At 45.3% G+C, this 15,562-nt stretch overlaps 1 protein-coding gene across 4 annotated transcripts in view; it reads right to left on the bottom strand.

The window, feature by feature from the left end:
• Nucleotides 1-5,092: 5,092 nt before the first annotated feature.
• Nucleotides 5,093-15,562, bottom strand: part of KCND3 (potassium voltage-gated channel subfamily D member 3) — a 101,611-nt gene continuing 91,141 nt past the window's right edge. For all 4 annotated transcript variants that reach the window (XM_039381925.1, XM_039381928.1, XM_039381926.1 and 1 more), the window contains exon 3: nucleotides 5,093-5,376. In XM_039381925.1, coding sequence (XP_039237859.1) covers nucleotides 5,124-5,376 — 253 coding nt within the window. In that variant the 3' untranslated portion in view covers nucleotides 5,093-5,123. The remainder of the gene's footprint in view (nucleotides 5,377-15,562) is intronic.

Genomic DNA, 15,562 nt, shown 5'->3' with positions numbered 1-15,562 from the left:
GCCCTCTGATAGCCTGTGAGACAGTTTTCAGTCTGATATTATGGTTCTGTGTGAGAGCAGCCCTACAAAACCATTTTGCCCAGCGTAGTCCTTGCCTTGCCTAAATCTGCGTTTGACCCTTTCTTGGGAGCTTTACAACCTGGAGGATGAAATGAGAAGCTTGTCTCAAGGCTTTTGCAGTGTACTGCTTGTTCTCAGGGAGTCAAAGGCCAGCAGATAATAAATGAAATGAATTGAACAGCCTAAGAGGCTGCGGTCGTCAAAAGCATATTTACTGCAGGCTTGAAACCAAGCACTGTGATTACTGAAGTTTTATATTTGCAGACAGATCCAGTTTAGCCCCTGTGAAATGCACCACTAAAACCAATGCCAATCCTCCTGAGATTATCAACCATTCCATGATCTCGGTTCATTTAGCAAATCTAACCATTAAAGGATAAATGCACTTCAAACAGGTTTTTTCCTTTTTTCTTTTTCTTTTTTTCCCCCCCACAGCATCTGAGCAATTACATTTCTCCTCCTGTTGTTCCTACCTCATTGTGTAAGGGACCACTCTTTGTTTTCCCCCAAACTGAGATCTAGAACAACTCAGTTAAATTTTAGCCCTCGGGGGGCTGGTCTAGAGACCATTTGCTTTAGGCTGGTTTTGCTATTTCCAAACTCTTCAGCAGCCCCTCTACCTCTGTGTGCTTTCTGAGCCTGTCCAAAACTGCTTTAAATGTGCTTTTGAGGGCTTGGTGTCTTCATCTGCACGTGTGCTCACGTGTGAGGGAGCTGGGGCTGTCATTTCATCAGGAACTGTAGTGACAGGACAAGGGGGATGGATTCAAACTGAAGGAGTACTTTTAGATTGGATATTGGGAAGAAATTCTTCCCTGGGAGGGTGGGGAGGCCCTGACACAGGTTGCCCCACCCCTGGAAGTGTTCAAGGTCAGGTTGGATGGGGCTTGGAGCAACCTGGGCTAGTGGAAGGTGTCCCTGCCCGTGGCAGGGGGTGGGATGAGATGAGCTTTAAGGTCCCTTCCAACCCCAGCCAGTCTGGCATTCTATGAATGCTTTATTACCTTTGTTATAGCTTTTATTTTTCTGTCTTACCACTTTTTCTCCCTGAAAAGCCCCCAGTGCACGTGACTGTGTGCCAATCATTGGCTCACCTCAGCAAACTCAGAGTTCTGAGAAATCCTGGAGCATTTATTGCCAGCTCCTCTTTCCCCACAGGACAGGACATTGGCTCTGTGGGGACTGTGCTGCTGGAATTAGCTGGGAGCAGTTTGGGGAGATATCAAAGGGATCTCTAGTTGTCTTTTTCTGCAGCATCATTTTAGGAACAAAAAACCCCTCCCAGAACAAACTAATTTTGCCCTGAGCACAATCTTTCCAGCTGAGGGACCTGACTTGGTGATTTTAAAGCTGGACAAAGAGAACTATCATTGGACCTGGGAGATTAAGGACCAACAAAAGCTCCTATAATACCTTGAAAAACACCTTTCTGGAAGTATTGTCACTAAGAGGTCTCATTTTTGCTTCTCTCTTTTCTTTTTTGTTTTTTTTTTTGGTTTGGTTTTTTTTTACTGTTCTTGCTAAGACGGTGCCTTTAATTTTAATATTGGTTCTCCACTAAAAGACGTGGGAATAAATTTGCCTGTCAGCCTCTAGAGTTTGCTCAAGAAGAATCATCTTTGCAGGATTTTGAGCAGTGGCTGAGTCCAACATTCCTGTAAACCTTGGGAGAGCAACCTGCCCTTCTGGGATCTTTACTGCACCCCACTATTGTGTCCAGCCCTGCTCTGGTGGGAGTAACTTGAGACTGTATTGGCTCAGTCTCCAGCTTCTAAAAAATGAACTGTTCTCCTTTTTCCACTGCTAAAGGAGCAGCATTCCAGTAGCTGTCAGCAGCTGCCTCTGCTTTCTCTTGCCAGGGTTGAGAAGTGGGTGTGGGAGGTGTAGCCCCCGAACCAGCACCAGATCCTCGCCTCCCTCTCCTTTGCATCCCTGCTGTAAACTGAACACAGGGAGAGAGGCTCCAGCATCATCTGAATTACAAAATCATTCTATTGTCAAGCCTTGAAGTGTCACATTCTCTTTCAAAACCCAAGGCTGTGATATTCACTGAAGAACAGGGCAGTTTCAAAGTCAGGGAGGGCTATTCTTAGCACTTCAGTCAAAAAAGGAGGGGGGAAAAAAATGTCTTTGGGGGAGGGGGGGGGGAAACTACAACAATTTTACCAAAATGAACCTTGTCAGAAATGATCAATTCACCCTCCATTCAGGCTGACCTGGTCCTTGCTGCGTGCCAGAGGACAGAATTTGTTGACATGGCACAATAAATTAAGATTGCCAGATCTCCTTGTAATTAATTGTCTTGCAGCCCAGGTTTGGCAAAGAATAATTTAAAGTGATTAAATCACTGGTAGTTTGGTTTTGGGTTCTTTTTTTGTTGTGTTTTTTTTTTTTTTTTTCCTTTTTAAGGAATGTTTCTCCTCAGTTAGTTGAAGAATAGATGCTGATGAGTAACAGCCACCTCCCAGTCCTTTATTTGTGCTATTTAAATACCTCTTCCTGCTAGACCAGTGCCTCCTCAGCAGTCAAGAGACAAAGACATTATAAGAGTTATGATTCTTAAATTAAATAGAAATTCTAAAGCAATTGTCCTAATACATACTCAACAAACTACTCTTCAATTAAACAAGAAAAAGAATTTACTGGGTTTCTAGAGTGCTAACTGAACATCTGTGTTGTTTCAGAGCTGTGTCTTCTAAATTCTGTCTATAAGGAGCTTCTGCTGGTGGATTCTTCATATTCAAGGGCTGAGAGTGCAAAGAGCTTTTTCCAACTGCTTGAAAAAGCCACGTAAAATTATTTATACCTTTAATTGGATGGGGCCAGGGGATGTTTCTGAGGATGGGATTCATTGGGGGATGATGCTGGAGCAAGTCTGCTGTCCAAGCAGATCCTTGACACCCCTGTGTGCATCCTGACCATCCCCAGAGGGACTGTCATTAATGTGCTTCTCTCTTTCCTTCTCTTTAGTATTCATGCAGTGATGATCATGTGAAAATTACTCACACTTCTGACTTGAGAAAACTTTCTTAGCCGAGAAATCCAACCAATATCAGAGGGAATTAGAAATTCAAATGGGGGGAAATTATACACTGTGTGTGTCAATACAGCAAACCTCATAAAGGCTGCAATCAATCACATTGGCATCAAAGGTGCTGGTACTTTTCCCTGTCACCAAGTCCAACGAATAAAGGAAAAGGTTAATCAGGAGAAGAAACCTTGGTTTGCTGCCTGGAGAGAGGCAAAAGCACAGAGCTGGAGTGAGTTCTGGAGCTTCTTTGGTTGTGATCCGTGCTCCTGCACAAATCTGGGCTGCAGAGAAGGTTCTGTCTGTGTTTGTGCTGATTCAGTAGAAGAGCTTTCTCTCAATCTTCATTTCTTGCAATGGGCTATTGCACAGTGTCCCCTCAAACTCTGCCTGAGCTTCCCAGTGCTTCCCATGCTTTGACACCTCCCCTGTTCCTGCTGCAGGTTAAATCCCAATTCCTTCTGCCTGGGTGCAGCCTCACATTAGGGAGCTCACTCTGCAAATCAACTCATTAAATGAACGTAATGATCCGTCCTGGTCTCCCACTGTCCAGCTGCTGATGGAACAGCATGTGGTGCAGAGTGGACCTTCACAATGATATCTTGATATTTTTTTTAATCTTTATTATGCTGTATGACTGATCCAAACAGCAGCTCTCCCTCAAGGACACCTCCCCTGTTTCACATGAGCAGTGTCAGACCTCGGGCAGGGACGTGTAAAACCCAGCAGTGACTTGCAGAGGCTGCAAGTGATCCCTGCACGATCCTGTCTCCCTGCTCCTCTCCTTTTGTTGTTTTGACTGCCAAATGGTGTGGTTTTGTAGGTCTTGTATCTCAGCTCTCTGCTGTCAACTCCCTGAGATGCAAGAAGTAGGCATGGCCCAGATGCTCGCCTGGAGCAGAAATAGCACAGCTTTCTACTACTCTTCCCCATCAGGTCCCCTGAGCCGTGGATTTCTGGCAGACAGCATTCCATGGGGAGCAAAAGAACCTCAGGCCTTCAGTTTGCAGTTGTTGTAAAATACCCAATTCTGGTTTTGGTGTAATTTAGCAGATTGAAAGGGAGATATAATAAATCTCTGAGCGACTCAGGAAGCTTTTACTGGTTCAAAACGGTTCAGATTTTTGGAATATTCAGTAATCCCCTCACATTTCCAGGGGCTTTCGTGTCCTCCCAGTGTCACAGCTACAGCTTTGAGGGGTATGTGTGCTGATAAGTGCATGTTTGCATGTTGCTGGATGGGTGTTTTCAAAACTACAAGAGGAATGAAGCAGCCAGGAGGATAAACAGCTCCTGGTGATGATTTAAGACTTTCTGTGTACATATACATATTATTTTCAGACAGGGGTGTAGGAAAGGTGAGCAATAAGAGCCCCAGTGCTTCTGATGCTGAAAATACACCAGTTCAGCGTGTGCAAAAAATGAGGTTGTGTCTGTACAGTGAAACAGGAGCCAGGCCTAAAACAGTTAACTGAGGTATCTTGGCCAGTTAAGAAACCCCAACACCTGTTTTGCTAGAAAAACCTTTTAGGAGCACTGGTTAATATCATGTTCTGTTCTGCTCACTGGACCAAAGGCCTTATTATAGAAAGAATAGGAGTAGCACACACACAGAGTAATAAATTAGGTAAACTAGGTGTTTGAATAAGATCTAGAAGGCCCAGAGCCAGGATTTTGCAAGCTTGAAGAATTCAGGTCACCTCATTGAAGAGGTCAAATTGAGGAAGACGTCCATGGCAACCACCAGAGGGATGAAGGCTTGAGGAGAAGACCCCCACAGTAGAAGATTGCACATGTCTGGAAAGACTCTGCCCAGAGACCAGCCTGCTTATTAATATGTCTAATAAATGATGTAACCATGGATCTAAAGTGTATAAAATGGCTTAGTTTTGCACTTGCAAGTCAAGCAAGTTTGTCCAGGGTGAGCTGGCTTGCTCCCAACGTTGGATAAACAAATACCTTGCTGCTTAAAGATAAAACCCCCCATCTCTGAGCAGTCTTTTGGGCTGATTTTTCGGATCCAACAGGTGTGGGTTTAGGTGCAGGGAGTGCTCAGAACCATGCCTGGTGTCTCCCCAGCCCGTGGTGACCCCCCCAGGAGCTGAGCTCGCCGAGGATGACTTACCTTCTGTGCTCTCCTCTTGTCAGCTCGCTGGTTCTGGTGGTAAATCCGGCTGAAGTTGGAAACAATGACTGGCACGGGCAGAGCAATGACCAGCACCCCACTCAGGGAGCAGATGGAGCCAAAGATCTTCCCAGCGATTGTCTTGGGCACCATGTCACCATAACTAGGGGGAAAAAAACAAAAACAAAAACAAAAAAAGGGAAGCCCCTCCTTCAGACAAAAAAAAAAGCCTTCTCGGGTTTTTTTCGGAGCGCGCAGCGAACGGAGTGTCCACGTTGGACACTAAAAGCTTAGAAATCCACCATGCAAGGGATAATTTGTGGTGCTGTCGCCCTGAAACAACCACTGACAACCACACTTCGACTGGGGATGGGGCTAAACTAAAGAAAAGCACTTTTGTTGCTGGTTCAGGCAGCTGCTGAGTATTTAAATTCCTGTCCTCGCTCGTTCGGTGCCCACCTCTCCACGCAGATGAGCCCTGGCAAACCTTAAACTCTGTCATATATTTTCATTCCCCTGTATCCAGGTGCAAATGAAGACTGATTTACACTTCCATTTCAAAGCCCAGCAGTTGCCTGGCCATCTGCACAGTGAGAAATTTGGGGGTTGTTCAGAGTCTGTGCTCAGTGAAAGGTGAATCCTCAGGGACACGAGACCAGCTGAAAAATGTTCAGAAAAACCTCTGCACTGGGTTTGACCCAACAATCTTCATTTGTAATCTGAGTTACAGAATAGGGACCTGGACCTGCTGGAGCAGGTTCAGAGGGGGTCACAGAGATGCTCAGCCCCTCAGCTCTGGAGAAAACCTGACAATGGAAATCTGGAGAAGCCCCTATTTGCTGTTTGGAATTTCTGTGGTGTTCTCTGAGATGTTCTAGTGTTTGATGCAGGAAATATTGAAAAGCAAAATGCTTTTTTACAGCTGAGGCTTTATTTTTACCTTTGATGTCAGCATATGACCAGCAAAGAGCTTTGATGGGGAACAGAGTTGAGCCGAGAATAATTGACATCCAAGAGGAAAAACAAATATTTCAAAGTACCTTTTTTTATCAACTGAACTTCTTGCCCCCATCCAAGAACTTGTTGGTCTGAGGGTCTGAATAAAAGCAGAAGTCATTACGTGTTAAATACTTCAGACTTCATTACCTAAGGCTTATTTATCCCAAGCACAATCCTTCTCCACCTTCACCCACGTTAAAACCCTCAGAGTACCTCAAATTGATAATTGCTCTTCATGTCTATTAACTTTTTAGCTTCTGCTTTATGCAAAGGTAGTTTCAAAGCTCTTTGCTAAGTGGCAAGGTCTTCTACCTCATTTAACACTGGTCTAAAAAAAATAAAATCCTACTTTTCTCCTGCCAGCCCTTAACACAATAAGGCTGCAAATTAATCATGTGCCTCAAACATGATCTCAGTGACCCAGAGCACGGAGAGAAAGCCCTTCTGTGCATTTGGAGGAAGTATAATAATAAGTGTCTGGCTCACAGTCTGTCTTGTGGAGTTTTGTTCTCCCATGCAGACTGAGAGTTATCTCATTACTTGGGGCTTCAGAGGAGGTGCTTTCAAACACCATCAAAGATCAAACTCCTGGAGCAAGGGAAGGTTTTGCCTGGGAGATGGAGAACTTCACTTGCAAAACTATCATGAGGGAGACTGGAATGAGGAACTTGGCTCTGGCTGGAGCAAACTGCACAGAAGCAAGACCTAAACCTTGTCACTCTGACTCGTGGATGTCCCACAGAGTCACCCATGGGGAGGACTCTGCTGGATTCTCCTCAGGGCTGGAATGGCACCTCAGGCCCTTGGGATGGGTTGGCTGACCTAGGCTGGAAATGTCAGAGCTGATGTTTGGGAATATCACAATAAAACCCAGCTGGAGCTTGATCCAGATCTCTTTGCACTTCATGAGAGGCCTCCTTTTGACTTTGGCAGGGTCTGGAATGAACCTATAAAGTTGCAATTGTTCTGCTCCCCTATTGACACACACACAGCTCCTGCAATATTAATTGCTGGAGTGACTATTTCTGTCCTGATGGTACCATAAGGTACTAATGGCCCCATGGCATATTTATAACAGGTACAGTGCCAAATAAACTCAGCTATTGGATTTCAGTTAGCACTAATTAGGTATTTCAAACCCCAAAAACTTCTTTTCCCCAGGCTGGAATGAGAGGGCTCAACTTTCCCATTAATTTGTTTAGTAAAAAGGCAAGTTGTCATCTAAAAAACTTCTACTGAAAAGTGCATTTTAAGTAATTCATCAATAATCTCATTAGAGAAGCAAGAAGATAGAGGAGTTGGGTAATGATTAACATTCAGGGGGTCTAACAGGATGTTTGAGCCTGCAAGAAAACAACAGGAGGCTGCAAATTCAGTAGGCTTTTAATGTGACCTCTAGTAAATCATTTCAACTTTCTGCACCTCAGTTCCCCACTTAAGAAAAAGGGCAATAAATTACTTATTCTTTGCCTGGTTGGTTAAGTAGGTGTTGGTTCTTCAGAGCAGGAGCTGCCCCATATTCTGAATATACCCAGTGGTGACTCCTTAGTGCTGCTGCCTCACAAATATTAATAATGCAGAGCAGTTGTAGGGAAATCTGGGATAAACACAGCCTGCACGTGGCTCCAGGCTCATTCCCTGGGACAGGCTGAGGGTCCAGAGCATCAGCTGGAGCTGAGCATCAGCCCAGACGTGGAACATGCCTAGAGAAAAACACACTCTCTGCTTATTTGGCCAGGAATCCAGTTAGATGGCAACAGATCCAGCTGGTTTGCAGTTGCTGAATTCAATGGGAGTGGAAGGTTCCTCGCCCATGGCAGGGGGTGGAATGAGATGATCTTAAAAGTCCCTTTGAACCTGAACCATTTTAGGATTCATTGCTCTGCTCTCTGGCTGTGCCAGGTGAGATGCACCCAGACAGCCCTGGGGGGTTTTGTGCTCAAAAAAAAATAAAAAAAGGTTACTTTTAGTTGTTTTTAAATTAAAAATTTAAAATTAAATTTTAAATTAAGTTAAAAATTAAATGAAATTTAAAAAAATTAAATTAAATTTAATTAATTAAAAAATCGGTCACTCTTCAGACTGCAAAACATTGGATGCAGAATTTCAACAAGTTTGTTGGGTTTTTTTTCTTTTTAATTTGTAGTGTGACTTCTACGTTCTTTGGATATTAAAAGGGGGTCATATGTCACTCGCCCTAATTAGCAGCTATTAGTCTTGACAACATAATGTGCTGTTGTTTGTCTCCCTGTCAGCAGAGAAGGTGTTATCAAATAGAGGTCACTGCTTCCAAGTCCTGGTTTTAGCCACAGAGGTGTCTGGACGTTGCTCAGGTCCCCAGCTGGAGACAGCAATAAATAAGGTGCTGAACAGCTCATCAAATGACTCACTCTAAAAATAGCCTCTCGCAGCATCTCTGGTGATCCTGTGTCTCTGTGCAACATTCACAGCCCTAGAAATAGGGAATTGCAGGAAAACAGCTGGAATACCCCGTGCTGCAGGGCCATGGGAAGGTGGAATGGCAAGGACAGCTCTGGGGGGACAGTGAGGCAGCTTTACAGAGGATGCTTTTTGGTACCACCTCTTCTGCCTGGGGAAGGCAGAGCTGGGGAGGGACTTCTGCATCATAAAGGATCACCATTTGTCTGCTGGTGTCTCCCTGGGTTCCACTGGATGCAGAGGAGGCAACAGTGCCACTGAAAATTGCTGAGCCTGTGCAGAATTCTAGAATGGTTTGGGTTGGAAGGGACCTTAAAAATCATCTCAACCCACCCCCTGCCACGGGCAGGGACACCTTCCACTAGCCGCTCAGAGCTTCATCCAACTGACCCTTGGGCACTTCCAGGGATCCAGGGGCAGCCACAGCTTCTCTGGGCAACCTGTGCCAGGGCCTCCCCACCCTCACAGGGAACAATTTCTTCCCAATATCCCATCTAACCCTGCCCTCTGGCAGTGGGAAGCCATTCCCCCTTGGCCTGTCCCTCCATCCCTTGTCCCAAGTCCCTCTCCAGCTCTCCTGGAGCCCCTTTAGGCCCTGGAAGGGGCTCTCAGGTCTCCCTGGAGCCTTCTCTTCTCCAGGTGAACATCCCCAATTCCCTCAGCCTGGCTCCACGGGCTTGGTCTTTGGACTCCTTCCAACAGCTCCTCATCTTTCTGGTGTTGGGGATCCCACAGAGCTGGAGGCAGCACTGCAGGTGAGGTCTCACCAGAGCAGAGTAGAGGGGACAGCACCTTCCTTCTTACCAGCAAACCTGGTTTTGGACATCATTCAACACCCGTCCCTGCTCTGCAGAGCTGCCTCGAGGGAGGGAGGGAGGGAGGTGAGGCCCCCACAGAGCTCAGCACATCCAGGTGCCCCCAGGTGACTTGGTTTGGGTCACAGAGCCACCACAAGGACTCAGGGGACACCCAAGTTGTGCATCCACACCCCAGGATGGTGCTTTTCCTGATTGCCACATTTAACTGCTCAAGGGCCACCAGGCCTGGTGGTGAAAAACTGTGGTTTTCACACTCCCAGAGCCTCTGAAAGCTGAAATATCTGATGGAGCTGGAAACAGAAACAATGCTCCTTCCCCTGATTTAGTATTTCTGCCTCATCCTGGCATTAACAGCTCTGGGAGAGCTGCTTTATCTCCCTAACCTTTTGCCCAGCACGGTAGAGTCAAAAGAAGATTTCACTCCAGCCTGTAAGTGTCTGCTTTTAGGACAATAAGGACAGAATAATAACATTATGTACTTTACAATAGACCATGATTTTGAAAGCCTTTTGCATGAAAGGGCTGGAATAAAGCATGGAATTAGCATGTAGCTTTCCAGGTGCAAGAGATCCTTTTCTATACTGTAAGTAAATCACGGGGCAATGTTGGGATTTGCACAAAGGAGAGGGAAAAATGGCTAAAATTCATCAAGAACGTTTCAGTTGCACTGGCAGACTGCGTGTGTTGTATCTGACAGCTCAGAGGAGCTCCTGTCCCTCCATTTCATAGGTGCAAGTCCAATATAATCTTGTTAATGCTGCTTTGAACCCCCAGTGAAATAATGATCGTGTCACTTGTAATGATCCAAAGGAAACCAACCCAAGCATTACTCATTCCTTTTGCACATGACAAATGAGCAGGGAATTAACAGCTCTGCTATGAGGGCTGGGGGTAGTTAGGTCTTTTGTTTAGGGTTTAATTCATCATTTCTCTGCCACATTACCTGTTTCATCTGCCTGGAATTAGCCCTCAAAACCCCCAGCCCTCTGGAGCACAGGGAATTGCTGTTTACCTGCTGTTGTGACCATGGGATCATTGAGTAGTTTGAGTTGGAAGGGATCTTTTAAAGGCCATCTGGTCCAAACTCCTGTGAAGAGCAGGGACATTTTCAACTAGATCAGGTTGCTCAGAGCTCTGTCCATGAACATCTGACCTTGAACATTTCCAGGGAAGTCTGGTTGGGTTTTGTAGAATCCCAGAATGGTTTGGACTGGAAGGAACCTTAAAGCTCAGCTCATTTCAACCCCCTGCCATGGGCAGGGAAACCTTCCACTAGCCCAGGTTGCTCCAAGCCCTGTCCAACCTGGCCTTGGACACTTCCAAGGATCCAGGGGCAGCCACAGCTTCTCTGGGCAACCTGTGCCAGGGCCTCCCCACCCTCACAGGGAAGGATTTCTCCCTAATATCTAATCCAAATCCCCTAATCCTGTCACCTCTACATTCCTCCAAGTATGCAAAGGTGCTGTTGCCTTTTTCAGCAGAGCCATGGAAACATTCAGCTGTGTTGTAATAAATCCCTGGGCACTGGGCAGGTGGGAGAAGGGCTCTGGAGATGCTGGGCCAGTGATATCACCTGAGGGATTGAAGGTGGCACAGCAGCACTCCTGGAGCCTGAAACCAAACCTTGTTTGGCCTCAGGTCCACTCTTTATCTGATTTTTTTCCATTTCCATAAGAGATCAAGATATTTCCAGAGCCGTCCTGGACAAGTGTTGTGAGGATTAATTAGTGAAGGCTGGCTTGAATTTTTTAAACTGTAGAAGTGTCTTGGAAGTGTTTTGCAACCTGGACTCTCTAATCCACGAGGATGGGGTGGGATGGTAATGTCAGCTTTTCAAACCAGCCCATCCTGGAAGGAGCAGGATGTGCTGCTGGTGCCTCCTCAAAGAGTTGAGCTGTAAACAGAGCCCTGATGGCTTTGAAGCAGGAGAATCTATAAACAGGCTGTCAAACGACAGGCTGGAACAGCAAATCAGCTGTGGCTGGGGAAGCACAGAGCCTATTTCATGCTAGGATTCTTTTACATTAAATATACTTATTTTCTACCTTGTTTTGAGCTGGGCAGCTCCCCAGCTGGGGATTCAACTTCGGCCACGTCTGGCTTGGTTTTATGCCACTGTTTTCTTTTTTTCCTGGCATATTTTATTTGGGAATGTTTTCTTGGATGCTCTAGATATTCAGCTGAAATTCCACCCATCAGCCAAGCTGTGAGGGATGAGGGCTGGAGATGGAGATCAGCTTTAGCAGCAGCAGCTTATCTTCAGGACGTGGATTCATTTTGATTTTACGTAAAGCTCTGGTCAGCTGTTACTTAGTAGGGATTTTCCAGGTAAAGTTGCCTTTTTGATTTTGTCCTGGTTTATAAATTCATATTTCTTACTGAGTATTGTGTAATAAAAGGACTGAGAGATGTATCTAAAATTGTCCTCCTCTGAGGAGATGCAAGTTCTGTTGCTTCTCTAATTAGGAAGAGAGGCAGATTATTCCCTGGTGGCTTTCCCAGGGTGCCTCTGAACTGGATAACCTGTACCAACCCTCACCAAATCCAGGGATAAGATGGACTTGGGGTCAGCTGTAGCTTGAACAGAAAAGGTGACCCAGCTGAAGGTCTCTGAGAACAACTGGTAGCATAAATATTCCTTACAACAACAGCAGGTGCTGCCCAAAGAAATGGGAATGTTTATGTAGACTTGGGAATAAACTGAGTAGGTTATTTAATACACAGAGGGTGGAGAATACTTAATATATGAACACCCTGGTTCCATTTATTCTTCCTGGCTTGGATAAACTTCTCAGCCTGTAGGCAGTTAAAACAGATGGTCTGAATTTGGGTAACATTCAGACCTTGACTTGGAGCTAAAAATGGAATTTCATTGGCAAGGAAAGTAGGTCAGAAAGCTAAAGCCCCTAGTCCTAAAATGATGAAAGGCTTCTAATCAAGCCTTCCCTATTACCATTCATTAAACAGAGCAGGGGAAGGAGTATTATTAGAGACCTCGGCAAAAGGGATTACGGTGGGATCATGAGCATCCTCCTTCCTGCAAGGAGACCTGGGCACTTGCAAACCTCTTTTGGTGTGAGCTGCTCCATTCCCAGAGTCCTGCAGGCTGGACTGGAGCCACGGCAGGATGGGGCTGGTTTTCTTCGTGGCAACACAAGCAACTTTATCTTCTGCTTCAGTCCCAGGAGTGCTGAGAGGAGCCTCTCTGCACATCCTCTATTAATACCTCTCCCACTAATCATCCCTTCCACGCTGCCCCTGGCAAAGCCCTGACTCAGGGTCTGTCATTCCGTGGGCTCTGCAAAGTGTGACTTGCAGCAGCTCTGGGCCTTTCAGGCACTGATTTCTTTTGCTCTCCATCATTTTCAAACGTGTGCCAGCTGCTAAAGGCTCTCTTCCTTGGAGCTGACAGGAATTATTCAAAGCAAACGGGGAACCTGTACCAGCTCACACAGTGGTCCCAGTTCACTCCTCGCCCCAGCTCTTGATGAACAGCACCAACCTAATTCCTGCTCGCTGGGAAACGAGAACGTGCTCATTCAAAGGTGCTTTTGAACTGGTACCAAGGTGACTGTTTATTCCTTGCATTTGGCAAAGCCAAGCTGATGCACTGTCATTATTCCTCCCCCTTTCCCCTCAGACAACTGCTGGAAATTACACTCCTCTGGATGGAGAATTGCTGGCATTTCAGCCCTGCCAGCAAATGCATTTTCAGAGATAATGTCAGAGATGTCCTGTTTGCTCTCCCTTAATGGTAGATGTTGACCATCTGCCTTGATCCTCAGCCATCACTGTCACTGTGGCAGGTAACAAAAGCAGGAACTCAAATCTGGATCATCCCATTGGTTTGAATAACTCAGGAATGGCGTGCAGGGAAATTTGCTGCTCAACAGAACCAGAAATAGCACTTTATTATGTCATACACATCTCACTAAAGGAAAAGAGAGGATGTCTTTTTTTTTCTGATAGCTCAGCTATTTCCATGACTACTTGTTAAAGCATTGACTATTTTTTAATGAAAAAAAAAGGAATATTTAAACTGTTGATTTAACAGTTTTCAGAGAAAAAGTGAAATTTAGTTCAATGTAGAATCAACATAAGAAAAGCTGAATTTCACTTTGGAGAAAATACCTCCAGTCTTAACTTCCACACCTTTTATTCCTGATGTTTATTCATTCAGCTTTTCAGAGGAAGCTCTGTTCCTTTTAGTTCTTGCAAAGCTGACATATCTAGCAAAAAGTAATCTCAGGGGTTTTTTGCTTCATGTCATCTGAGTTTTTGATCCTCAGATCTCAGTTTTGGCTGTGACAGATGGATCAGAAAAAGCTTTTTACGATTTTTTTTGTTTGTTTTGGTCACCCTGCTGAACTGAACAGCAGTTTTGGTTAGTCAGGGTTTTTTTTTCCAATTGACAGTTACTTGTGATTTTAACTTTGTTCAGAAGACTTAATGTTTTTGGTGTTTGAGATGTGATTTTTCTGACCAGATGATGACTGTGAAGAGGAAACATTTCAGTGGACTCCAGTATAAGTGTGGGGGTGGACATTTTATTCCATTCTGAAGTTCTCTGCACAGGAGAATTCAAGTGAAGAGCAGCTGCTACTTGTTGATGCAGCTCAGCCCCTCCAGCAATGATCACATGCTGGAAGTTCATGTGTATGTGTTGTAGGACAATGCAGAGCAAAAAAAAGGAGGCAGAACCCCTTTTCCATATTTAGAATCCCAGATTTTATTGTGTTGGAAAAGACCTTGAAGCTCAGCTCATCCCACCCCAGGGACACCTTCCACCAGCCCAGGTTGCTCCAAGCCCCGTCCAGGCTGTCCTTGGACATCTCTAGACACTCAAATTTTGCAAATTGTGAAGGTCCTTGGTTCCCTGAATGAGGAAAGTTGTTTTTTTCCCCCTTATTCTAAACTGCTGATTGCCAGAGTTCTGCTGATGGCAGCGTGGGGATCTGGGGGTCTCCGAGGGAATGTATTGTCAGCACAATTAAAAAATGCATAAATGTTCCCAACAAGTTCCTGTTCAGTCCTTCAACTCACCGTTATCCCTTGGGAAAAATCTCACTGCTTTACCATAATAGTAGGGATTTATTGTCATACATGAGCAAAAAAGAAAAATCTATTTGATTCTCTCTCTCTTTGCTGACAAAGCCCACCCTGGCTGTGTCTTTCCCTATCACATGTTTTTTTTTTTCCCATTTAAAGGTGAAAGTAGGATATTATTTTCAAGGACTCCTGCTTCCTTGGTAATGAAAGCTTTTCACCCCGAACCTGACAGCAAGTTATTCTAGGTCAATATTTAATTTAATTTAAATTCTGATGTGGGCACTAAGACTCAAATCCATTTACAAGAATTAGCCCTGGTGGTGGCACAGGGCAGCCACGCCCCAGGGCTCCTCTTTGGCCCTTAAAGCAGAGCTGTGGCACAAGCTGTGATGAAGCTCCATGGGCTGATCTTGGTGGTTATTTTAATGTGTTTTATTTCATTTAAGTGAGGGCAGGTCTGTGGTGTGAGCTCTGATGCTCAGGAGTGTCTTCCCTAACAGCTCGTGGTGATAACACGCCTGAAGAAGCCACTGTACACACAGTTATAATTAATTTATGATTTAGCTTTGTTATCATTTTACCAGGATGTCAGTCATCCTAATTTGTCTGCAAGTGAGCAGAGATGTATTTTATCCAACACAGAGCACCCACCAAGCAAAATAAGGCCAGGGAAAGTGAAAATTAGGGGATTCTGCCCCTCTGAGGTGAGACCCCCCCTGCAGAGCTGCCTCCAGCTCTGGATCCCAGCACAGGAAGGATGTGGAGCTGCTGGAGCCAGTCCAGAGGAGGCACCAAGAAGATCAGAGGGATGGAGCAGCTCTGCTGGGAGGAAAGGCTGGAGAATTGGGATTGTTCAGCCTGGAGAGGAGAAGCTTTGGGGTGACTTAACTGTGGCCTTTCAGTACCTGAAGGAGCTACAAGAAAGATGGAGAGAGGGTGTTTGCAAGAGCCTGGAGTGACAGCACAAGGGGGAATGGCTTCAAACTGATAGAGGGTAAATTTAGATTAGATACTGGGAAGGAATTGTTCCCTGTGAGGGTGGGG

This window comes from Pipra filicauda, unplaced genomic scaffold (assembly GCF_003945595.2).
Source record: "Pipra filicauda isolate LSUMZ 115617 unplaced genomic scaffold, ASM394559v2 scaffold249_size1133689_pilon, whole genome shotgun sequence".
NCBI classification, from domain to species: Eukaryota; Metazoa; Chordata; class Aves; order Passeriformes; family Pipridae; genus Pipra; species Pipra filicauda.
Note: the sequence above shows the minus strand (reverse complement) of the source record. Positions and strands in the feature narration are given on the sequence as shown.